General features: G+C 36.9%; 1 protein-coding gene across 1 annotated transcript in view; it reads right to left on the bottom strand.

Annotated features, from left to right (window-relative positions):
* SPIDR (scaffold protein involved in DNA repair) overlaps positions 1 to 20,951 on the bottom strand; it is a 502,960-nt gene that overhangs the window by 291,103 nt on the left and 190,906 nt on the right. Inside the window, exon 7 of the mRNA XM_043601030.1 lies at positions 17,610 to 17,710. Coding sequence (XP_043456965.1) covers positions 17,610 to 17,710 — 101 coding nt within the window. The remainder of the gene's footprint in view (positions 1 to 17,609; positions 17,711 to 20,951) is intronic.

Below are 20,951 nucleotides of genomic sequence, written 5' to 3'. Positions count from 1 at the left end.
AGGTTCTTATTTGGTCACAGAAAAATTTACAACTGCATCTGTTCAGAAAGATACATAGGACTGTGTGATAAGCCCATTGTTAGAGCACCTTCTTTAAGTAAGATTCACACCACATGGGCTGCCAAGAGCAGTGCCACCTGTCCTGCCAACTTATTCCTCCTTGGCAGTCTCTACCGAAAGATGAGGAAAAGTCAAGTTTGGGCTTGTACTTTGAAACAGGCTTCTCCAGGCAATAGGATCCTAAGTGAAAAACCTATAATCCCTTTGAAAATAAAAATGAGCTGAAGAAATTTGGAAAACTAGATTGGTAGAAAGGTTAAGATGACATAAACAAGATTTCACAGCATGGATAAATGCCAGTGGGATACTGAACTAGGATACAGGGTAAAAATGACAATTGGTTCGAGCAAGCCAATGAAAATGTTGCCTTGCCAATGACAATACTTTCCTAATGGTTGAAATCAGGGTTTTTAAGATGTACATAATGTTCTTCATTGACAAGGTCCCAATTTAACACTATGAATTAATTTTTATTTATTGAACCACATATGGAATTCAACAGGAAACATGTTTTACACTATGTAATTCATTTAGAATGGGCTAACTGTGCAGTCTTATTTTTGGATAACTTACAACAGAAAACAGAAATAAAGATTCTTTTAAACCTCAGGCCAATGAGTAAACAATCTTAAAACGGTAAACTACTGTTTTTCTTTTCATATAAAAAGAAGTGGAGATTAAGTAAATCTACAGGGAACCCAAAAGCATCACTGAATTCTGCTGTGTCACCAAACCACATTTTATAGATTTTTTATGTATAAAAAGTCACAAAAAATTATTTACTTCTATTAAATGTGGTAAAAATGGATGTGGCAGAGGCAGCCAAGGTGTGACAGATACATTAGCCAGAAATCTGAATTTGGTATTAAGCATTCCTTCCTCTATTTCTCAGATACCATCATTTATTTTTAATAAAGTTATGAAATAACTTGACAACATGAAAGTTAAATACGAACTCTTTACTTCTGATTATTGGAAATTATAGTTACTTAGGACATGAAATCACAGCTCTAACAGTGGACAAACTAACATCATAGTTTGTTTCCTAACCTAACTCAGCAAAGAGTATTCCTGTGAATTCTTCTGGCACATCATGGCAAAGAACCATATTAAATACCACGACTACACTAAAATGTGGGTAGGGATTGAAAAGAGAAGAAACAAATAAAGCTTAAACATGTAATTGGCCTTCTGGTTTTACTGGCTAGAGGGAAGCTGGAGATAATCCAGAGACAGCTCCCTTGACCCCAAAGGAAAGGGGAAGTTAAGAAATGGAACTGCAGCAAACCCTCTCCAGCCAAACGGACTTGACCCATACTGAGGAGGTCATAGTAGTGTTCCTTCAGTTGGAACTAGGGTGGTAAATAAGGTAGAGCGGGAGTTTAAAAAAAAACCTCAAAGGACTTTTTAAAGACTCTGAACTATAAAACTAACAACTCTTCAATCCATGTCGTTCTCATCTTGTAAATTGTTTTTAATGTTTACTTTTGAGAGAGAGAGAAAAACAGAGTTCGAGTGGGGGAGGGGCAGAGAGAGAGGGAGACAGAATCCCAAGCAGGCTCCAGGCTCTGAGTTGTCAGCAAGTCGGATGCTCAACCAACTGAGCCACCCAGGCACCCTTCATCTTGTAAATCTAAATAAACATACAGTGTTTTATAAACCTGTCCTATTATACCAAAAATCTCTTATGTCCCCACAGAAACAAAACATTTAAAAGGTATAAAATACTGCTCCAAATCGGACAAATTAAAGTAACAGCTCACCATAGCTCTCTTTCCTAACTTTAAAAACACAACTCTAAGATACTTAGATTAAACCACATGTATTTCCGACAATTATTTTTCATCTAAATAGAGGGCTCTTAGTTTACCAATCAATTTGCTATACTAGAAATAATCAGCCTAACATTTTCTACCCCAAGTTTCTTTAATTGTGAGAAAATATTGTATCAAAGCAATTAGATAAGCCTTTTGGACACACATATGAACAAAGGAACCTTGGCTCTTCTTCCTGCTCACACCACTATTTCCAAATACAAGATATTGGCCCTGACATTCCTTCTTCCTCTCTTGACCACTCAAGGGTGAGTCTGAAAAATGGCCTCATTTTCAGGGGTTCCCCAGCCTCAGAAGGGTCCCTTGAAAGCAATGATAAAGAGGCAGGGGCCAGATTTCTGGCTGCCTGTTCCCAACAAGGCCGATGGGACCCCACTTCTCAAGTCATGCAGCCACCACTCCTGGGATTGGCTATAGGGACCCTGGGGGCAGTGGGTGGCCTCAGGGTCAGTGTTCTCCCAGTCTCAGCCATCCTTTGCATCAGGAGCACAGAAATGCCTATGTGAGGTCTGTGCAGGTAACAAGGAGAGCTCCAGGGGGAGTGCCTAATGGGAACTTGTGGTGGCATCAGAGATTACAAAACCAAACCTTTGAGAATGTTCACTGCTGATCATGCTCAAGGACAAAGAACAGCTTGTACTCTGCATTTTGAAAAACTGTCTCACTGGAAAAACCAGTCTCAATAAATTATTGAATTGTTCACCTCCTGACACAATGATACACATTTTAGGAGTTCATAAGTAAAATCTAAGGTGCTATTTGCTACTTCACATTTTTCTCCCTTCTTCTTTAAAAAATTTTTTTTTATCGTTTATTTATTTTTGAGAGAGAGTGAGAGAGAGAGAGAGAGAGAGAGAGAGAGAGAGCGAACGCACACACGCACAAGCCGGGAAGGGGCAGAGAGAGAGAAGGACACAGAACCCAAAACAAGCTCCAGGCTCTGAGCCATCGGCACAGAGCCCAGTGTGGGGCTTGAACCCACAAACTGCAAGATCATGACCTGAGCTGGAGTCGGACACCTCGACAGAGCCACCCAGGTGTCCCCTCCCTTCTTTAATTATAAAAACAATGTATGTGATTTTGACAATTTTTTTCTTCTATAAAAGAAATATTTAAAATTTTTTTTTTTTTTTTCAACGTTTTTATTTTAGGGACAGAGAGAGACAGAGCATGAACGGGGGAGGGGCAGAGAGAGAGGGAGACACAGAATTGGAAACAGGCTCCAGGCTCCGAGCCATCAGCCCAGAGCCCGACGCGGGGCTCGAACTCACGGACCGCAAGATCGTGACCTGGCTGAAGTCGGACGCTTAACCGACTGCGCCACCCAGGCGCCCCTATAAAAGAAATATTTAAAAAGAAACCTTGTCCTGGGATGCCTGAGTGGCTCAGTCAGTTAAGTGGCAGACTCTTGATTTCTGCTCAGGTCATAATCTCACGGTTCATGAGAGGGAGCCCCCTGTTGGACTTCCTGCTGACAGTGCACGGAGCCTGCTTCTGATTCTCTAACTCTCTCTCTTTCCCTCCCCCACTCATGCTTGCTCTCTCTCAAAATAAATAAACAAACATAAAAATTTTCAAGAAAAACAAAAGAAAGAAACCCTGCCCAATATATTTTCCAATGTCAACCTTTGTTAATGGTTTTCTACAATTTATTTAATAATATTGACTAATACTTCCAAACTGTTATACAATGTGAAGAAAGCCTAAAAGCATTAGTTACAATTGTCTCAGAGCACTATCTGGAGTACTTTATTATAGTTAATCATCAGTATAAGGAATAATATATGGTTTCTTTCAATTTCTCTTGAAATTGTATACATAAATATTCTTCAAGGAGTAATTCATTGTAATCATTCTCCACTACAATTCCTAAGGAGTAACACACTATTCCCTTTGGTTTTGTTTCTTTTGTCTGACTTTCCAAAAAGCACTTCAGTAAGTAAAATTTTACAGACATTATTAACACATCTTCAAATGCAAAATTAGTTTTTCTTCCTTCTAAAGAATAAAGCTTTACTATGTTAAGTAAGGAAACAAGAAAAAATTAATTACAATGCTATGACAGGGTCACATAGCTGTGTCAGTGACAGAAGCATATTTGTTGCTTAAAAAGTCTGAATGAATCAAAGAAAAAAGAGACAAAGTAAAACAAAACATCAAATATTATGACTACCTGCCATAAAAAAATGAAAAGATATAAGGCACCAATTTATACTGTATTTCTCTAGTGAGTAAAAAAAAAAACTTTTGAATTAATAGAAAACCATCAATTTCCATTCTCTGAGTAACGGTGGTTATAGTGGTACTTGCATTTTTAGAAAATTTTTTTAATGTTTATTCATTTGTGTCTGAGAGAGATGCAGAGTGTGAGTGGGAGAGGGGCAGAGAGAGGAGACACAGAATCGGAAGCACGGTTCAGGCTCTGAGCTGTCATCACAGAGCTCAGTGAGGGGCTCAAACCCATGAACTGTGAGATCATGACCTGAGCTGATGTCGGATGCTTAACCGACTGAGACACCTAGGTAACCCAGTGGTACTTGCTTTATATGTACATGTTAAGCTGCATATCTACATTTTTTGTTCTTTTTTCTTTGTGTTATATTTCAACACAAAATATAATTTCAGAAAAGCAAATATTCGCATAGTAAAGGCATTTAAATAAAAATTCTGTTGCATCCTGGATTTTACAAAGGTTTAAATTGTACTTTTATATTTCATTGCCTGAATATAATATATGGCAAATAAATTGCCTTTTATTGGACTTCAGTAATAATCTAAAAAACTTTTTCAATTATAATGATTTTGCACAAAAGGAAAAACACTTAAAATACGGGCCATTCAGGCCAACAGGTACATGAAAACATGCACAACATCACTAATCACTCGGGAAATAAAAATCAAAACCACAGTGACAGATCACTTTACACCTTTTTGAATGGCTAGCATCAAAAGGAATAACAACCAACAAACGCTGGCAAGGATGTGGAGAAAAGGAACACTTTGTGTACTGTTGGTGGGAATGCAAATTGGTATAACTACTGTGGAAAACAGTATGGAGGTTCCTCAAAAAATTAAAAACAGAACTACCATAGCACCCAGCAATTCCACTTCTGGGAGTTTATTCAAGAAAGTGAAAAACTAATTTCAAAGGTATCTGCACCCCCATGTTCACAGCAGCATTGTTTACAATAGCCAAGATATGGAAACTACCAAAGGGTCCATCAACAGATGAATGGAGAAAATATGGTATACATATATAAATATATATTATTGATGTTATATTATATCATATCATATTATATAAATTATATGTATTTATATATAATATATATTTATAGTAACTATATATTTTTATATATGGTATATATAGCATTTAATATATATCATATATATGCATTTATATATATTTATATATAGTATACATATAGTACTTAATATGTATATTTATGCATTACATACATATATATGTATATAAATGCAATGGAATACTATCCAGTTATAATAAGGAAATACCTTGTCATTTGTGACAACATGGATGGACCTTGAGGGTATTAAGCTAAGTGAAATAAGTCAAAGAAAGAAAAAATACTGTATGATCTCATTAACACGTAGAATTAAAAAACAAAACAAAACAACCACCCCTGCAAAATTTATAGAAAAGGAGATCAGATGTGATTCCCAGAGGTGGAGGGAAGCAAGTGTGGGGGGATGAGGGGAGAGAATTGGACGAAGATTATCAAAAGGCATAAACTTTCAGTTATAAGATAAATTAGTAGTAGGGATGTAAGCTACAACATGGTGACTATAGCTAATGCTGGAGTCCTAAGAGTTCTCATCACAAGAAGAAAATAGTCTTTCTTTTTCTTTTCTTTTTTTTTTTATATCTATATGAGATGATGGATGTTAACTACACTTATCTTGGAATCACTTTATATTTGCATGTCAAATATTTATGCAGTATACCTTATACAGTGCTTTCCTCAAAACTGGGGAAAAATAGAGACAGGAAAAAAAATGGGCGGAGAAAAAATCTCCATTAAATAAAATATAAGTTTTCTGGAAAACATTAATGAATAACAAAACCTCCAATGTTTCATAACTCATTAGCTATCTTCCTTTGATATTCTGTCCTAGAACCTAGACAGAGGCTATAGGTACCCCCTGTAAATCTGAAGCTATCTTCCATGGCCTGTCCAGTGTGGTGCCCACCCTAAATCCTCCACAAGTCCTTCAGTATGCCAAACTGCACCTATATTCTTTCTTTGCATATCATCTATCTAGTTAGTAAAATAGAAGTTCCATAATTGCAGTGACCAGATTTTGCTTATTCACGGTGCACAGTGTGTGGTGCACAGCAGGTCCTTAATAAGCAGGTATTGAATTAGTAAACAGTTACGTGTGTAGCTCCTCATCTGTGACCTCTCTTGCCACCATCCTGTTTCCACCACCAGATTCTAAACACCAGTAAAGCAGCAGTTTGGGAAAAGGACATATATTTCATATAACTAAAATCAACACAGAAATATAGACACACAAAAAATTTTCCTCCGCATAAACGATGTACATGACAATTTTATAGAAGAAGACACTAAATAGGGACACCTGGGTGGCTTAGTCGGTTCAGCACCTGACTCTTGATCTCAGCTCTGGTCATGATCTCATCAGGTCATGATCTCATGGTTTGTGGGATTAAGCCCCGAGTCGGGCTCGTGCTGCCAGCATCAAGACTGCTTGGGATTCTCTCTCTTCCTCTCTCTCTGCCCCTCCTCCACTTGCTGTCTCTCAAAGTAAATAAATAAATTTTAAATAAAAGAAAAAGGGGGGTGCCTGGGTGGTTTCAGTAGGTTAAATGTCTGACTTCAGCTCAGGTCATGAACTTGCAATCTGTGAGTTCAAGCCCCACATCAGGCTCTGGGCTGACAGCTCACAGCCTGGAGCCTGCTTTGGATTCTGTGTCTCCCTCTCCCTCTCTACCCCTCCCCACTCCCACTCTGTCTCTCTCTCTCTTAAACATAAATAAACATTTAAAAAATGTTTTTTAAAAAGAAAAAGACACTAAATATTACTTGTTTACTTTCTATAATACAACTTAAAGGAGAATCAATGTTTTTTAATTAGCTAACTGAAGTGACCTCAAACATCTAAAAAAAAAAAAAAAAAAAAGAAGGCCTTTTGTTTAACAATAGGCAGTGAAAAACAGAATTTAGAAGAGTGGCAGCCCTGTCTCCCACCCCCAAATCAGCTTCTTCATTTAACAAGCAATTTCTAATTCTATGGACTAACAGCAGAACATTCTGGTTCCTTTTGTGGTCTAGGAGGCACAGTGCGGCTCTGGTGGAATGAAGTGTGTGTGTACTGCCTCACTCAGTGTGTGGAAGGGAGGAGCATTCAGCGGGAGCCATCATCTGTATTATCTGCATCAGTCTGAACTGTCTTACTTATTTGCATCATCTCTGAAAAATTTCCAAGTCTAACATTCAGAAATCCAAGAAGAAATAATAAATGGCAGATTTCCCCCCCTAAATACAGAGACTATTTTTTGGAGGAGAAAGGAAAAAACCCGTAAAAAAATAACAGAACTGGGGTGCGCCTGGGTGGCTCAGTCTGTTAAGCATCTGACTTTGGCTCTGATTGTGATCTTGCGGTTCATGAGTTCGAGCCCTGAATCAGGCTGGGCTCTCTTCTGTCAGCTCAGAGCCCACTTCACATCCTCTGTACCCCCCTCTCTCTGTCACTCTCCCACTTGTGTGCTCTCTCTCAAAAATAAATAAACATTAAAAGCAACAACAACAAAACCTTTGATGGGGACATGTATCATAAAATGTGGCACTGGAGGGACGCCTGGGTGGCTCAGTCGCTTGAGCGTCCAACTTCAGCTCAGGTCATGATCTCACAGTTCATGAGTTCAAGCCCCCGCGTTGGGCTCTGTGCTGACAGCTCAGAGACTGGAGCCTGCTTCGGATTCTGTGTCTCCCTTTCTCTCTGTCCCTCTCCCCCTCATGCTCTGTCTCCTTCTCTCAAAAATAAATAAACATTTAAAAAAAAATTTTTTTTAATAAAAATAAAAATAAAATGTGGCACTGGAAAAATAAGGCAGTGAATGTAATTTTGCAAAAATCATGGTGGGAAAATGAAGAAATAATTATTCTCAATGCGAAGATATTAGGAAATTAAAATAATATGACAGAAAGAAGAAAAAATGAGAACTCCTGAAATCTGAACATATTTACTCTGAGCAGGTACGCTAACAGTGCATGGTGAGGTTATCTAATAGAGTCTGGCAGTTGAGTAACTGTGGGAGTTTGTTTTAAGGAGACTCAGTACCCCTTCTAGGTGAGCCAGCCTGGGCATTCTGTCAACTAGTTGGGGAGAGGCTGGCTAGTGGTGTAAGTGGAAAACAAGGTTTCCCGGGCAGCAGATCAGGATGCTGTCGAAGCAGTGTTGGAGAAAGGCATCGACAGATGTTATAGTTTTTTGTGGCTTACAGGTCACAAAGTTTCAGCTGTTCATGACCCACTGGCAAAAAGTAAAAAAATAAAAAAAATTCTAGTACAAAAGCTATTAAATATTAATACCAATATGAATAACTAAGTTCACTCTTTACTCTTATAATACTATTCTAAGTTCAAGACAACATATTTATTACTTTTGAAACACATACATGTGCACAGAAAACTTACAGCATTTTTACCTTTACAGGCATATCAAAGGGTGTTCTAAAATGAGAACTCACACACATGTGCTTAGTGACAACTCTCAACATATAGTAGCAAGTTGAGGAAAAAGAAAATTGAGAGAGAATCCTGCTTTGGATGCCAGTAAATGCTACTGTACTTCATTAATTTTACTTGTTTCTCTGCCCCTCCCCCATCTTCTTCTTTCTCAAGTTTAGAGTGAATTTTTTAGAACAAAAATCTCAGTGAAAAATTACTTATCTGAAGGCCATCTTTTGATTTTTTTGGTTTCACTTATCTTTTTTTTTCTCCTACTCTGTATTCTTTTTATTTAATTTTATTTTAATTTTATTTTTTTAAATATATGAAATTTATTGTCAAATTGGTTTCCATACAACACCCAGTGCTCATCCCAACAGGTGCCCTCCTCAATACCCATCACCCACCCTCCCCTCCCTCCTACCCCCCCCCCACCCATTAGCCCTCAGTTTGTTCTCAGTTTTTAAGAGTCTCTTATGCTTTGGCTCTCTCCCACTCTAACCTCTTTTTTTTTTTTTTTTCCTTCCCCTCCCCCATGGGTTCCTGTTAAGTTTCTCAGGATCCACATAAGAGTGAACATATATGGTATCTGTCTTTCTCTGTATGGCTTATTTCACTTAGCATCACACTCTCCAGTTCCATCCACGTTGCTACAAAGGGCCATATTTCATTCTTTCTCACTGCCACGTAGTACTCCATTGTGTATATAAACTACAATTTCTTTATCCATTCATCAGTTGATGGACATTTAGGCTCTTTCCATAATTTGGCTGTTGTTGAGAGTGCTGCTATAAACACTGGGGTACAAGTGCTCGTACGCATCAGTACTCCTACTCTGTATTCTTAAACATTACAAGGAGCTCACTGGTTCTGTCCATCTAAGAATATCCTTAACAATTTTTAGTTTAAAAACTTAGATACCACATTGAGAAACTTCTTGTCATGCCCTTACTGAACAGAGGATGAACAGGAGAACTGGGAGACAGACTTTGCTACGCTCATGTCTCCAGAACTCAGTCATGCCATGAGCATACGCTCTCAGTGCCTGCCTGGATCTGCCTCCCAACAAACTACCTAGAACAAGATGGGCCATTATCACAGGCCACTGAGGCAGACTGACACGAACACACAGGGCTGCGCCTGTCTCTAAATAGAAGATCCAACTGGAAGGGTTATTGTGAGGATTTAATGGGTCAATAAACACACAAAATGCTTTGGATATCACGTAATAAAAACTGGCCATGGCAAAGCAGTGTTGGAAAACTGTTTCCCTTCAAAAAGAAGAAAAATAGAATGGTTCCTGAAAATAAATCTAGGAAATATGTTTCTTCTGACTCTGTGATCTTCCATTCCCTATTCCACAGACACCTTTTAAAATACGTATTTCGAAGGCATCACACTGGAAGGCGAGATGGGGGGCGGTGGTGATGGGCAAAGTAGAGGAGATTAAGGAGTACAAACTTCCAGTTATAATGTAAATAATTCATGGAAATAAAAAGTACAGCATAGGGAATATAGATAGTACAGTCAACAATAAATATAAGGTAATAACGTTGTATGGTGACTACACTTATGGTGAGCACTGAGTAATGTACAGAATTGCTGAATCAGTATGTTGTACACCTGAAACTAACACAACATATGTTAATTGCACTTCAATAAATTTTAAGAAAATCCAGTCACAGACTCCAGGAGCTGAGTGATCAGGCCCCTGCACCCCCTCTTCTCTGCCTGTCATCTTACGTGCCCATCTGCACTAGCCTTTGTGTGCAGCACACGTTTCTCTCTGTTCTCTAAGCAGCTAGGTCAATCTGGCCTTAGTGATCACAAAAAAACAGCCAAGGAAATAGACACACATTTAAAATTTATTCAAGTTTGAAGAATCTTGAACTATGTCTTTTATACTGAAATGTACTTGGAGGAACAAACAGGGAAAACAAAACTGATTATTAAATGGTATAAGTGGTTGTTATAAAATAGCCCAGAAAAGGAAGCTGTACAAGAGGGAAGAAAAGAAAAAATTAAAATCCACAAAGCAAAGGTGTTAAAATTTTTTTAATTATTTTAGAAATATTCACTGGAATATTTGAAATATGCACTGTCTTATAACACCAGACATGCCCTTACTATAACACCTGGCAATTGCTCCCTTGATCATTTGTAGCAGAAAAATAAAGGCCTATGTTCACTCAAAAACTTGTACACTGACATTCATAGCACCTTTATTTGTAATAGCCCAAATTTGGAAATGATCAAAATGTCCCTCAGTAGGTGCACAGTTAAACAACTGGTATATCCACATCATGGAAAATTACTTACTAATAAAAGGAAGTTAACTATTGATATATACACAATCAAATCTTGAGGGAATTATGCTGAGTGAAAACAGCCAATCCTGAAAGGTTACACACCATATTATTCCATTAAAAAAAATTTTTTTAATGTTTATTTTTGAGAGAGAGAGAGAGAGAGAGAGAGAGAGAGAGAGAGAGAGAGAACACACCAGAGCATGATCAGGGGAGGGGCAGAGAGAGAGGGAGACACAGAATCTGAAGCAGGCTCCAGGCTCTGAGCTGTCAGCACAGAGCCCGACATGGGGCTCGAACCCACAAACTGTGAGATCATGACCTGAAGTCAGACGCTTAACCAACTGAGGCCCCCAGGCGCCCCCCCCCATATTATTCCATTTATATAACAGTTTTGAAATGACAAAACTATGGAAATGGTAAGATTCATGGCTTTAAGGTATTAGAGAGAAGGGTGGGAAGGAGATGGCTGTGGATAGCATGAAGGGATTCTTGTGGTGACGGATGCTTCTGGATACTGACTACAGTGGTGGGCATGTGAATCTATACATGATAAAATTACATAAACAAAATATACACACAAACTGACAAGTACACGTAAAACTGGTAAAATTTGAATAAGGTCAGTGAATTGTATCCTGGAACAATATTTGGGTTGTGCTGTCATAGTACAGTTAGGAAAGATGTCATCATTGGGGGAAAGCAGGCAAAGGACACAGAGAATCATTCTGTATTATTTCTTTTAAATGTATGAGTTACATGTCAATCTACAACTATCTCCTAATAAAATGTTTTGTTTTTTTTTTTAAAGGCAGACAGATATGTTGGAGACATTCACTCAAACATTTCAAATCAATAAGCAAGTTCACACCCCTCCTTGTTATGGATTAATTGGATGATACTCCTCAAATGGAACAAATGTAAGAAGGCCACAAGCTAAATAATTACAAACTACATATTAATTTCATAAACCATTATTTCTCATATCTGAAGGAAATAAAGACTAAGAGAGATGCTACATTTAATTTCTAAACCAAAAATTAAGACCTGATTCATAAAATTCCTAGGTTTCTCAGTAAACCCATCAGAAGAAGGGAAAGCCACGCCCAATGTATTCAGTCAAAATTAATCTAAGATGAACAAGCCACTTCTGTGTGTAAGAAATAAAATGGAACTGTGACTTCAGTACCTTGTTAACCCAAAGGTACATGTAAATCCCAAGGAAGAGAAGGAGAAGCTGATTTTGGTTGCTTCTGAACTACCAGTCTGGTATGAAAATGACCTCAGAATAATTCAGTGTCTGTTTATTTTCACCACCTATTGAGTGCTGACTCTGTCTCACAGCTGTTTGTGCTTACACGCAGAATCAGATTTATTGTCAGCACAAGCTCATTAGGTGACGTACTATTACATTCACTTATGATCGGGAAATTAAAAGGCTCAGAGAGTTTAATAATATAGATATTTTAATAAATCCATCACTGAATCTCAGCTGTTTACTAAATTTTTTTTTCTTGGGATTTGGGGGTAGTGGGAGCTATTTCTATTTAATATTTTTAAGTTTTTCTTTTACTTACCCAGTTACTATAAATATATAGAAATAAGAAAATATAATTTTGTATACTGAAAGAAAAAATTTCTTTTGCCAGGCCACAAAGTAAACAGTGAAATATTCTTCCTAATACAATAGAAGTTATATCAAAAAGAATGAAAAAAATGGTACAATGTATTACAAGACACCAAGCAGAAGATCTAAGAGATCTCAAAAGTAAGAAATTCATCTAAGAGAAAGAAACAAAAAATAAAATCCAAATCTAAAGATGTTCAGACTTTAAGACAAAAATCTATTGGAGATGGGCCGTTCACATATGAAATTAATGGATTAGTTTTTAGCTCTTTGTTTTTGTTTTCTTTTGCTTTTGTCTTTTATTTGTAGTATAATTTATATAACCTCTATCCCCAAATTCAAAAAGGAAATTATGGAGCACCTGGGTGGCTCAGTCGGTTAAACCTCTGACTCCTGATATCGGCTCAGGTCATGATCTCATGGTTTGTGAGATAGAGACCTGCTTCGGGCTCTGTGCTGATAGCACAGGGCCTGCTTTGGATTCTCTCTTCCCCTCCCCCACTCCCTCTCTCTCAAAATAAACAGTAAAAAAAAATAAAAATAAAAAAAACAAAAGAAGGCAAATCATAAGGAACATTCCAAATAAGGTATTTGGTGCTTATGAGCCAAATAAAAGGTCATATTCCCTCTCTTCATTCCAGGCACCCAGTCACACTTATTTGACCTGGTATTTTTCTATTTCAACCTCTAGAAGATACTTTCTATTCTGTGCTTAACAATTTGTGGTCAATTCACTATGAGAAGGTAGGACAACAATGTAGAGTGATTTTTATTATATGTTAACATGAATAATTAAGAAGACAATCTGCCATCTCCCTATCAAAATAATAAGATTTGAGGGTATCCTACAAAAGATTCATTATTTAGATAACCTTCAAACTTACGTCCTATGCTTAGTGTCGTCTTAAGAATGCAACACGAGGGGCGCCTGGGTGGCTCAGTCGGTTAAGCGTCCCACGTCCGCTCAGGTCATGATCTCGCGGTCTGTGAGTTCGAGCCCCGCGTCGGGCTCTGTGCTGACTCCTCAGAGCCTGGAGCCTGTTTCAGATTCTGTGTCTCCCTCTCTCTGACCCTCCCCCGTTCATGCTGTGTCTCTCTCTGTCTCAAAAATAAATAAACGTTAAAAAAAAATTTTTTTTTAAAAAAGAATGCAACACGGAACTAACTACATGTTGAAAGACTACCTTTTCCCAAACAAAAATGACATTTGTATGAATATTTCTAATTTTGCTGGTTCCTTAATCACTTGCCTTCTTAATCCTAACTTTCTCCAGCCCAAGCAGATAATCTAATGAAGGCCCACATGGATTAGTGACTAAGAACATGGACAACAGGGATAACATCAAACCTGGGCTTACGCATCTATACCATATATTCAATCTACAAATTTTTCATCTAGAAAATAAGAAAAGCAAACTGAATCTTAGAGCATTATTTTGCATACTAAATGGTTTAATATGTAGTAAGCCTCAGCATTGTACCTGCCATACAGTAAACCTCCAAATGTGATACAACAGTGATAAGGACAAAGTCAAAGGAGAAAAAAAGACAGACAGAAGCTATTTTCCCCCAATAATTTCTTAGGAATTTATGGTTCAAATTAAAGTTTGTCCAAGTCTTCCTCTCACCTTGAGCATATTTACAATATTTCAAGACTATAAAGTCAACAAAAATTCAAAATAGATACCTTATTTGACACATAAAGTTCAACCTGGGGTGTTTGTTTATTCCTCAATTGTAATATCAAGAGCAAATTGGTAGAGGGTCTCCTGGGTGGATCAGTCAGTTAAGCATGTGACTTCAGCTCAGGTCATTCAGGCTGAATTCAAGCCTTGCGTCAGGCTCTGTGCTGACAGCTCAGAGCCTGGAGCCTGCTTCAGATTCTGTGACTCCCTCTCTCTCTGCCCCTACCCTGCTTGCACTCAGTCTCTTTCTCTCTCTCTCTCTCTCTCTCTCTCTCTCTCTCTCAAAATAAATAAACATTAAAAAAAGAGAGCAAATTGGTAGAGAAGTGAAAAAAATTATTTTCATGAGGCAGGATGTGGTACCATGGAAAGAGCATGACACTGGCAGTCAGGTGGCTATGGTTTTAGCCCTGTTTCTTCCTTTAATTGAATAATCAGAGCAAGTCACTTCCCTCTTCTAGGCCACATACTGTCTCCATCCCCCAAAGAGGAGCTGAGACTGGAAGATCTCTAAGAACCCTCAAGAATTACCATTCTACCTTTTCATGAGGGAAAAGAAAATAGGATGTGGCATGAACACTAATGTAGCATATAGGTGGTACTTTCAATGTTTTTTTTTTTTTTTAAGATTTTTTTTAATGTTTATTTATTCACGAAAGAGTGAAAGTATGAGCGGAGAGAGGCAGAGAGACACAGAATCCGAAGCAGGCTCGAGGCTCCAAGCTGTCAGCACAGAGCCCGAAGTGGGGCTCAAACTCACGAAGCCTGAGATCATGACCTGGCCCGAAGTCAGACGCTCAACCGACTGAGCCACCCAGGGGCCCCACAAAGTTCTGGCTTTTTAAGTGTGCGGTGACCAGACTCCAAGGAAAAGCTAGGTATTCCAGTCACTCTGTTTGCTATCCTCCTGTCCTCCATTCTTCCCGTCCTGTCTTTTCCATCCTGTGGCTCATGACCTCATCCCAACCTCTCAATACAAAGTTGGCCTATATCACTAAAATAAAAGTTGCTTCATTGAAATTTACCAAGTCAAATATTTTTTTTAAATTTTTTTTTTAACGTTTATTCATTTTTGAGAGACAGAGAGACAGAGTATGAGCAGGGAAAGGGCAGAGAGAGAGAGAGACACAGAATCTGAAGCAGGCTCCAGGCTCTGAGCTGTCAGCACAGAGCCCGATGCGGGGCTCGAGCTCACAAACTGTGAGATCATGGCCTGAGCCGAAGTCGGATGCTCAACCGACTGAGCCACCCAGGTGCCCCGACCAAGTCAAATATTTATATCAAGTCAGAAAGAAATCCAAGCTTAGCCTTTCTCTTATATAATTCTCTTATATAATTACTTCAAAAGAATGGAGGCAAAAGCAGAATAGGAAAGAAGGGTAAGTTTGAGAATTTAGGTGGCATGGCCATATTTTTCTGGTTGAAGCAGAACAAAAGAAATTTATAATGCATAAAACCCCAAATTAAATTCAAAATGATGAGTGACACAAAGTTAAACAGAAACTAGTTAGAGGTGGAAGTGGATAGATTATAGGAGAAAATGATCACTCCAAATCAAGGACATTCACATTTGAGAGGTTACGTACGTACAGGTAAATATTTATAAATAGAATATGAAAGATTACTTAAAGGTTAAAATGAAAAAATATATTCTAAAATCACAAAGCGTTCTTATTTTTATTACATAAGTCTTGAAAAAGATCACAAGTTAATTATAGGGCTATTTATTATACTCCACCTCAGTAGTGATTAGTTCAAGGAGGGGTACATGTCTCTGCAGATCAATGAAAATCATTGGTAAAATATTAGAAAAGAAAGCATTCTTTTTATCAGACGTGAAGCTGTGAATTACCATGTGGAAAAGACCTACCAATCTTTTCAAACCAATATGCCTGACGTGAAATTTTCTCCCTGTGGCTTTCAGGTATAAGTACTATTAAATTCTTTTTGTGCTTATGCCAGAGTATTTATTACTGACTTCCCTGAGTAATAAAACTCATTGTCAATCTTTATGTATACCTGGTTTTCTGACTAAACAAATGAGTTGTGAAGATGATTATTTAATATGATCTTTTATATATAAAAAAGATAAGATACAAAGTAATAAATGTAACAATGGGCTGATTCATAGCATCCTGTAATAAAAAAAAGTATTCTTGGGTCATATGTATCAGGTCATCCTGATAACATATGTCATATTATAATACTCTCTAATACAAGAATGTGAGAGAAGGCAGTTGCTAGAAGATAGCTGGGAAGAATTTTACTTCATTTTATTTTTTAAGATTTTTAAATTTTAAGTAATCTCTATACCCAACACAGTGCTCGAACTCACGTCTCCGAGATCAAGAGTCAAATGCTCCACTGACTGAGCTAGCCAGGTGCCAGCTGGGAAGGATTTTAAAGATAAAGAATGAGATCAAAATTAAAAAGTCTTCCAGAGAAAAGTGCAACAGTTGACAACATACTGGTTGAGTATTTTATCTAGCACTGCTGTTCTATTTTGCATGCTAACATGTGCCAAAATAAACTGTGAGCCTATTAAGATGCATATTCCAAGGAACCCCCTGGAGAGAAAACTAATAGATGACCATTCCCACCTACTTCTTCCCTCACTCCTAATGGAAAGACCACTCAAGAAGAAACCAGGAAAAAAACCACAGTCTCACAGAAGAGGGAGCTTTTCCAGGTATATGAAATATTCTTAACATCAAACAATTTGTTAAAAAACAAGTTTTCAGTCACTTGCTTGTAGTAGCAACTTTCAAACTACATCCTGTAATTTATTAGAAGGGACCTATATCAATTTAGTGAGATTAGGATTATGGGAAAAATAAAAGACAATGCAGAGTATATCACACATATTAAGGCTAGTGTTGTTTAAAAAACGTTTCAGGGGTATGTGCATGCATGTAAATCATATGTGCACTGGGAGATTATATAAGGTGTATTTCTTTCTTTTTTTTTTTTTTTTCAATATATGAAGTTTATTGTCAAATTGGTTTCCATACAACACCCAGTGCTCATCCCAAAAGGTGCCCTCCTCAATACATAAGGTGTATTTTTTACTAGGGATCACAGTCACAGAAGTCTGAAAGCTATGAGCAAAAAGCTAAGAGCAAAAGAAAAGCCTAACACAGAGCTCTCCAAATCAGATCAAGAGTATGTCTTCTATTGAACTGTGAGAAGCTCTGTAGGGAGGGATAAGTAGACCTTATAAGAATGGACTCATCTTTCAGAACAATTTTTGAGACCCATAGGACACCTGGAGAAAAAGAAAACATCATGAAAACAGTAATGATTAAATTAATATATCTTAACAAAAAATAATTTTGACTAGCATCTTCTTTATCCACAGTCTCAGATGCCAGTGCAGACCTTACCTGAAAGTGTCTTTTGGTAAGACACACATTGATGTCTCCATAAAGAAATGGCAGATCTCTCTCGATTTTGCAGTCCATTTAGTCTTTCTGCTAGCCCGCCTCTGTTTAATGAATTACAATGTATTGTTAGTTAAAAGAAAAGCTTCAGAATAGTTGGAACTCTCTATTTTATACCCTCCAGCCAGAAACAAATAGAACATGCAAATTCTAACTTATTTGGCATCATGTTATCTTCCTAGAGGCCGAATCCTCCTAGATCAATATTCTTTAAGATTTCTTGAAGCTCAGTTTCCTGATTCTTAGAAATACAGGTTACTCTCATGTCAATTTGACTTTCTTCCTATTCTTTCCTAATTTGCTTATTCCATGAATATATACTGATCACTTGTTTCCTGTTCTACCTAGCAAAGTGCTAGATGCCAGGAATCAAAAGAAGGCAATGAACCATGCCACAGGGGAGCCTCGCAATCTACTCAGCAGACAGGGACAAAACATATAAATTAAAGCATGGTCAGAATTGTAGTCAAGAATAAAACCTGCAAACTGTTGATAGGCAGAACACTCAAATAAGAGAATTTAGGTATGGGATCATTATTGGGACCACAGAGACAACTGACTATTAACCACAAGCACACCACAAGGGTACCAACATTATAAAAAAATTTTTAAAAAACCCAAAACCTTCCATGTATGGCAGGAAGATGATTAAAATGGACATACTTCACAAAAACCTTTACCTATCAATGAATAATATATACAACAGTATTATGACATATTATTACACTAATACATTAATTATATTATTACACTAATATTCATGTATTATATATAATATACATTATACATGTTGCAATTATACATTATTATATAATTACATTGTTATATATCCTTATATAATAAATATAATGTAAGTATGTTGCATATTAACATAATATAATGCTTATATTATGCTAATATATTATTAAATCATATATAATATGTATATTCATTGGTATGTATATTATAAACATATATATTATATATATTTTTTGATTCAGTAAACTACCTAGGGTCAGAGAAGTCAGCAGCTCCTAAAACATCTGTGCTGTCAAGAAAAATCAGGATCAGCTGTTAATCACCATTATGATTATATTATACATAATTTATCAATATATTATTTCATATAATTACGTACCAGCTCACTGATCATTTCATTACATTATCTCATTTTATTCTAATAATATACCTTTATTAAGAATAGATATCAATAACTACCTCACAGATGATAAAATCAGAGCTTAGAAAGAGGAAATTCTCCAATATTATGTAACTAGCCAGATGAGGATATAGTTGTTGAAACCAGATAAGACTTAGCATAGTGCCTGGCATTTAAACCTTCAAGAAACACGAGTCATTGGTATTATGATTTTGTCATGATTTTTACTTGTGCCCTACAAGCTCTTTCTACTGAGATGACTGAAAGACCTCATTTTCATACATATTATGTATATTATCATTGTTTTTGTATAGACACTTGTTTTCCTATAGGCACTATTGTTTCTGAATGTGTGGGACATATAACAATTTTTTAAAATTCTCATAATCACAAATATGCCAAAGAACCTCAACTTTACATACATGTCTACCTCTGCTTAATATATGTGTAAGCTCTTCTTCATATCATTCTCTTCACAGAAAGTAGCTCATTATACTCCTTCTCTAAACACTATAAAAGTAGGTACTATTGTCATCCTCATCTTTACACATGATAAAGTGAGGGAGGCAGTGAGAAATCAAACACCTGTGAAAGGTGACACATGTGATAAGTGGCATACCTGGAGACATACCTTAGCAGTCTGTCTCCAGAGTTCCTAAACTCAGCGTCAATGATATACTTACTGCCTCTTAAAAAGAAACTCCTAATAAACACAAGAAAAAAAGCAAGAAATTATTCTTTGTACAATCATCTAGACAGTTACTTGTCAAGTGTTGGTTTTCAATCCTAGGGCTATCAAAAAAAGAAAAAAAGACAAAATGCAATCTGAAAGCAGTATACGGTTAAGGCCACATCCCCAAGTAAACTGTATAATCTCCCAAGTAAACTGTAGGAATTATAAGATGAAAAGGAAGAGTAAAAATAAATGTGGAACAGTTCTCTGCATGTAGAAGTATCTGGAGCCGTAAGATAGAATCAGCATTTGAGCTTGTTTTTAGTCATTCAGAGATGTAGTAGTGCTTCACAGAGCATCTCTGCTCTATCTGCCTAGAGAAATTATCATCAGATGGACCAAAGCCTAGAAATGGAAGCACCATGACCTCTGACCAACAATCATAATTCAGTGAAAACCTATCTCACATTATTTAAAAAAAAAAAAAAAAGTCATGCAGGAGGTTCAAGAAGGCCCTGCTTGTATACAAACATGTTCTGTTTTCTGTGTTTACTTTTTCTTTTTTTCTTTTTTTTTTTTTGTTAACAGTTCCATTGAAGTCTGACAAATAAAACAAATATTTAAAGTGTACATTGTGGTGATTTGATATATGTATACATTGTGAAAGGATTCCTCCCATCTGGTTAATTGACAAACCCATTGCCATATATATTTAACTTTTGTGTGTATGAGAACATTGAAGCTCCAGCCTCTTAGCAAATTTCAACTACAAAATACAATGTTATCAACAGTCATCATTGTGTTTTCCTTTATTTTCTTTTTACACTAATACCAGATTTTTATTGTTCTTCAAACAATCTGAAAACTACTACAGCTTATCAAAGTTCAAAGGTAGTAGCTATTACTGTATTTTACTTTAAATCTTCAGAACTTATTCATCTTATACCTGGTACCATTTTACCAAATTCTCCACAACTGGCACTGGCAACCACTTTAATCACCCTCTGTTTCTATGAGTTTGACTTCTTTTTTTGTTTTTAGATTCCACTTATAAGTGATACCATGCCGTACTTGTCTGTCTCTGTGTGGCTTATTTAACTTAGCATAATGCCTTCGAGGCCCATCTATGTTGTCACAAATGGCAGGACTTCCAGCTTTCTAATGGCTGTGTAATACTCCATTGTGTGTGTGTGTGTGTGTGTGTGTGTGTGTGTGTGTGTGTGCATGCACCACATCTTCTTATCAATTTATCCACTGGCTGACTTTAGGTTGTTTCCACATATTAACTACTTTGACTAATGCTATGATAAATATAGGAGTGCAAATAACTCTTTGGTATCCTGTTTTCATTTCCTATGGATGACTGAAAGTAGAATTGGTGGATCAACGTTAGTTCTGTTTTCTGTTTTGTTTTGTTTTTTGGAGACCTCCATACTGTTTTCCATAGTGGTTGTGCCAATTTACATTTCCACTA

Source organism: Prionailurus bengalensis, chromosome F2 (genome assembly GCF_016509475.1).
Source record: "Prionailurus bengalensis isolate Pbe53 chromosome F2, Fcat_Pben_1.1_paternal_pri, whole genome shotgun sequence".
Taxonomy (NCBI): domain Eukaryota; kingdom Metazoa; phylum Chordata; class Mammalia; order Carnivora; family Felidae; genus Prionailurus; species Prionailurus bengalensis.
Note: the sequence above shows the minus strand (reverse complement) of the source record. Positions and strands in the feature narration are given on the sequence as shown.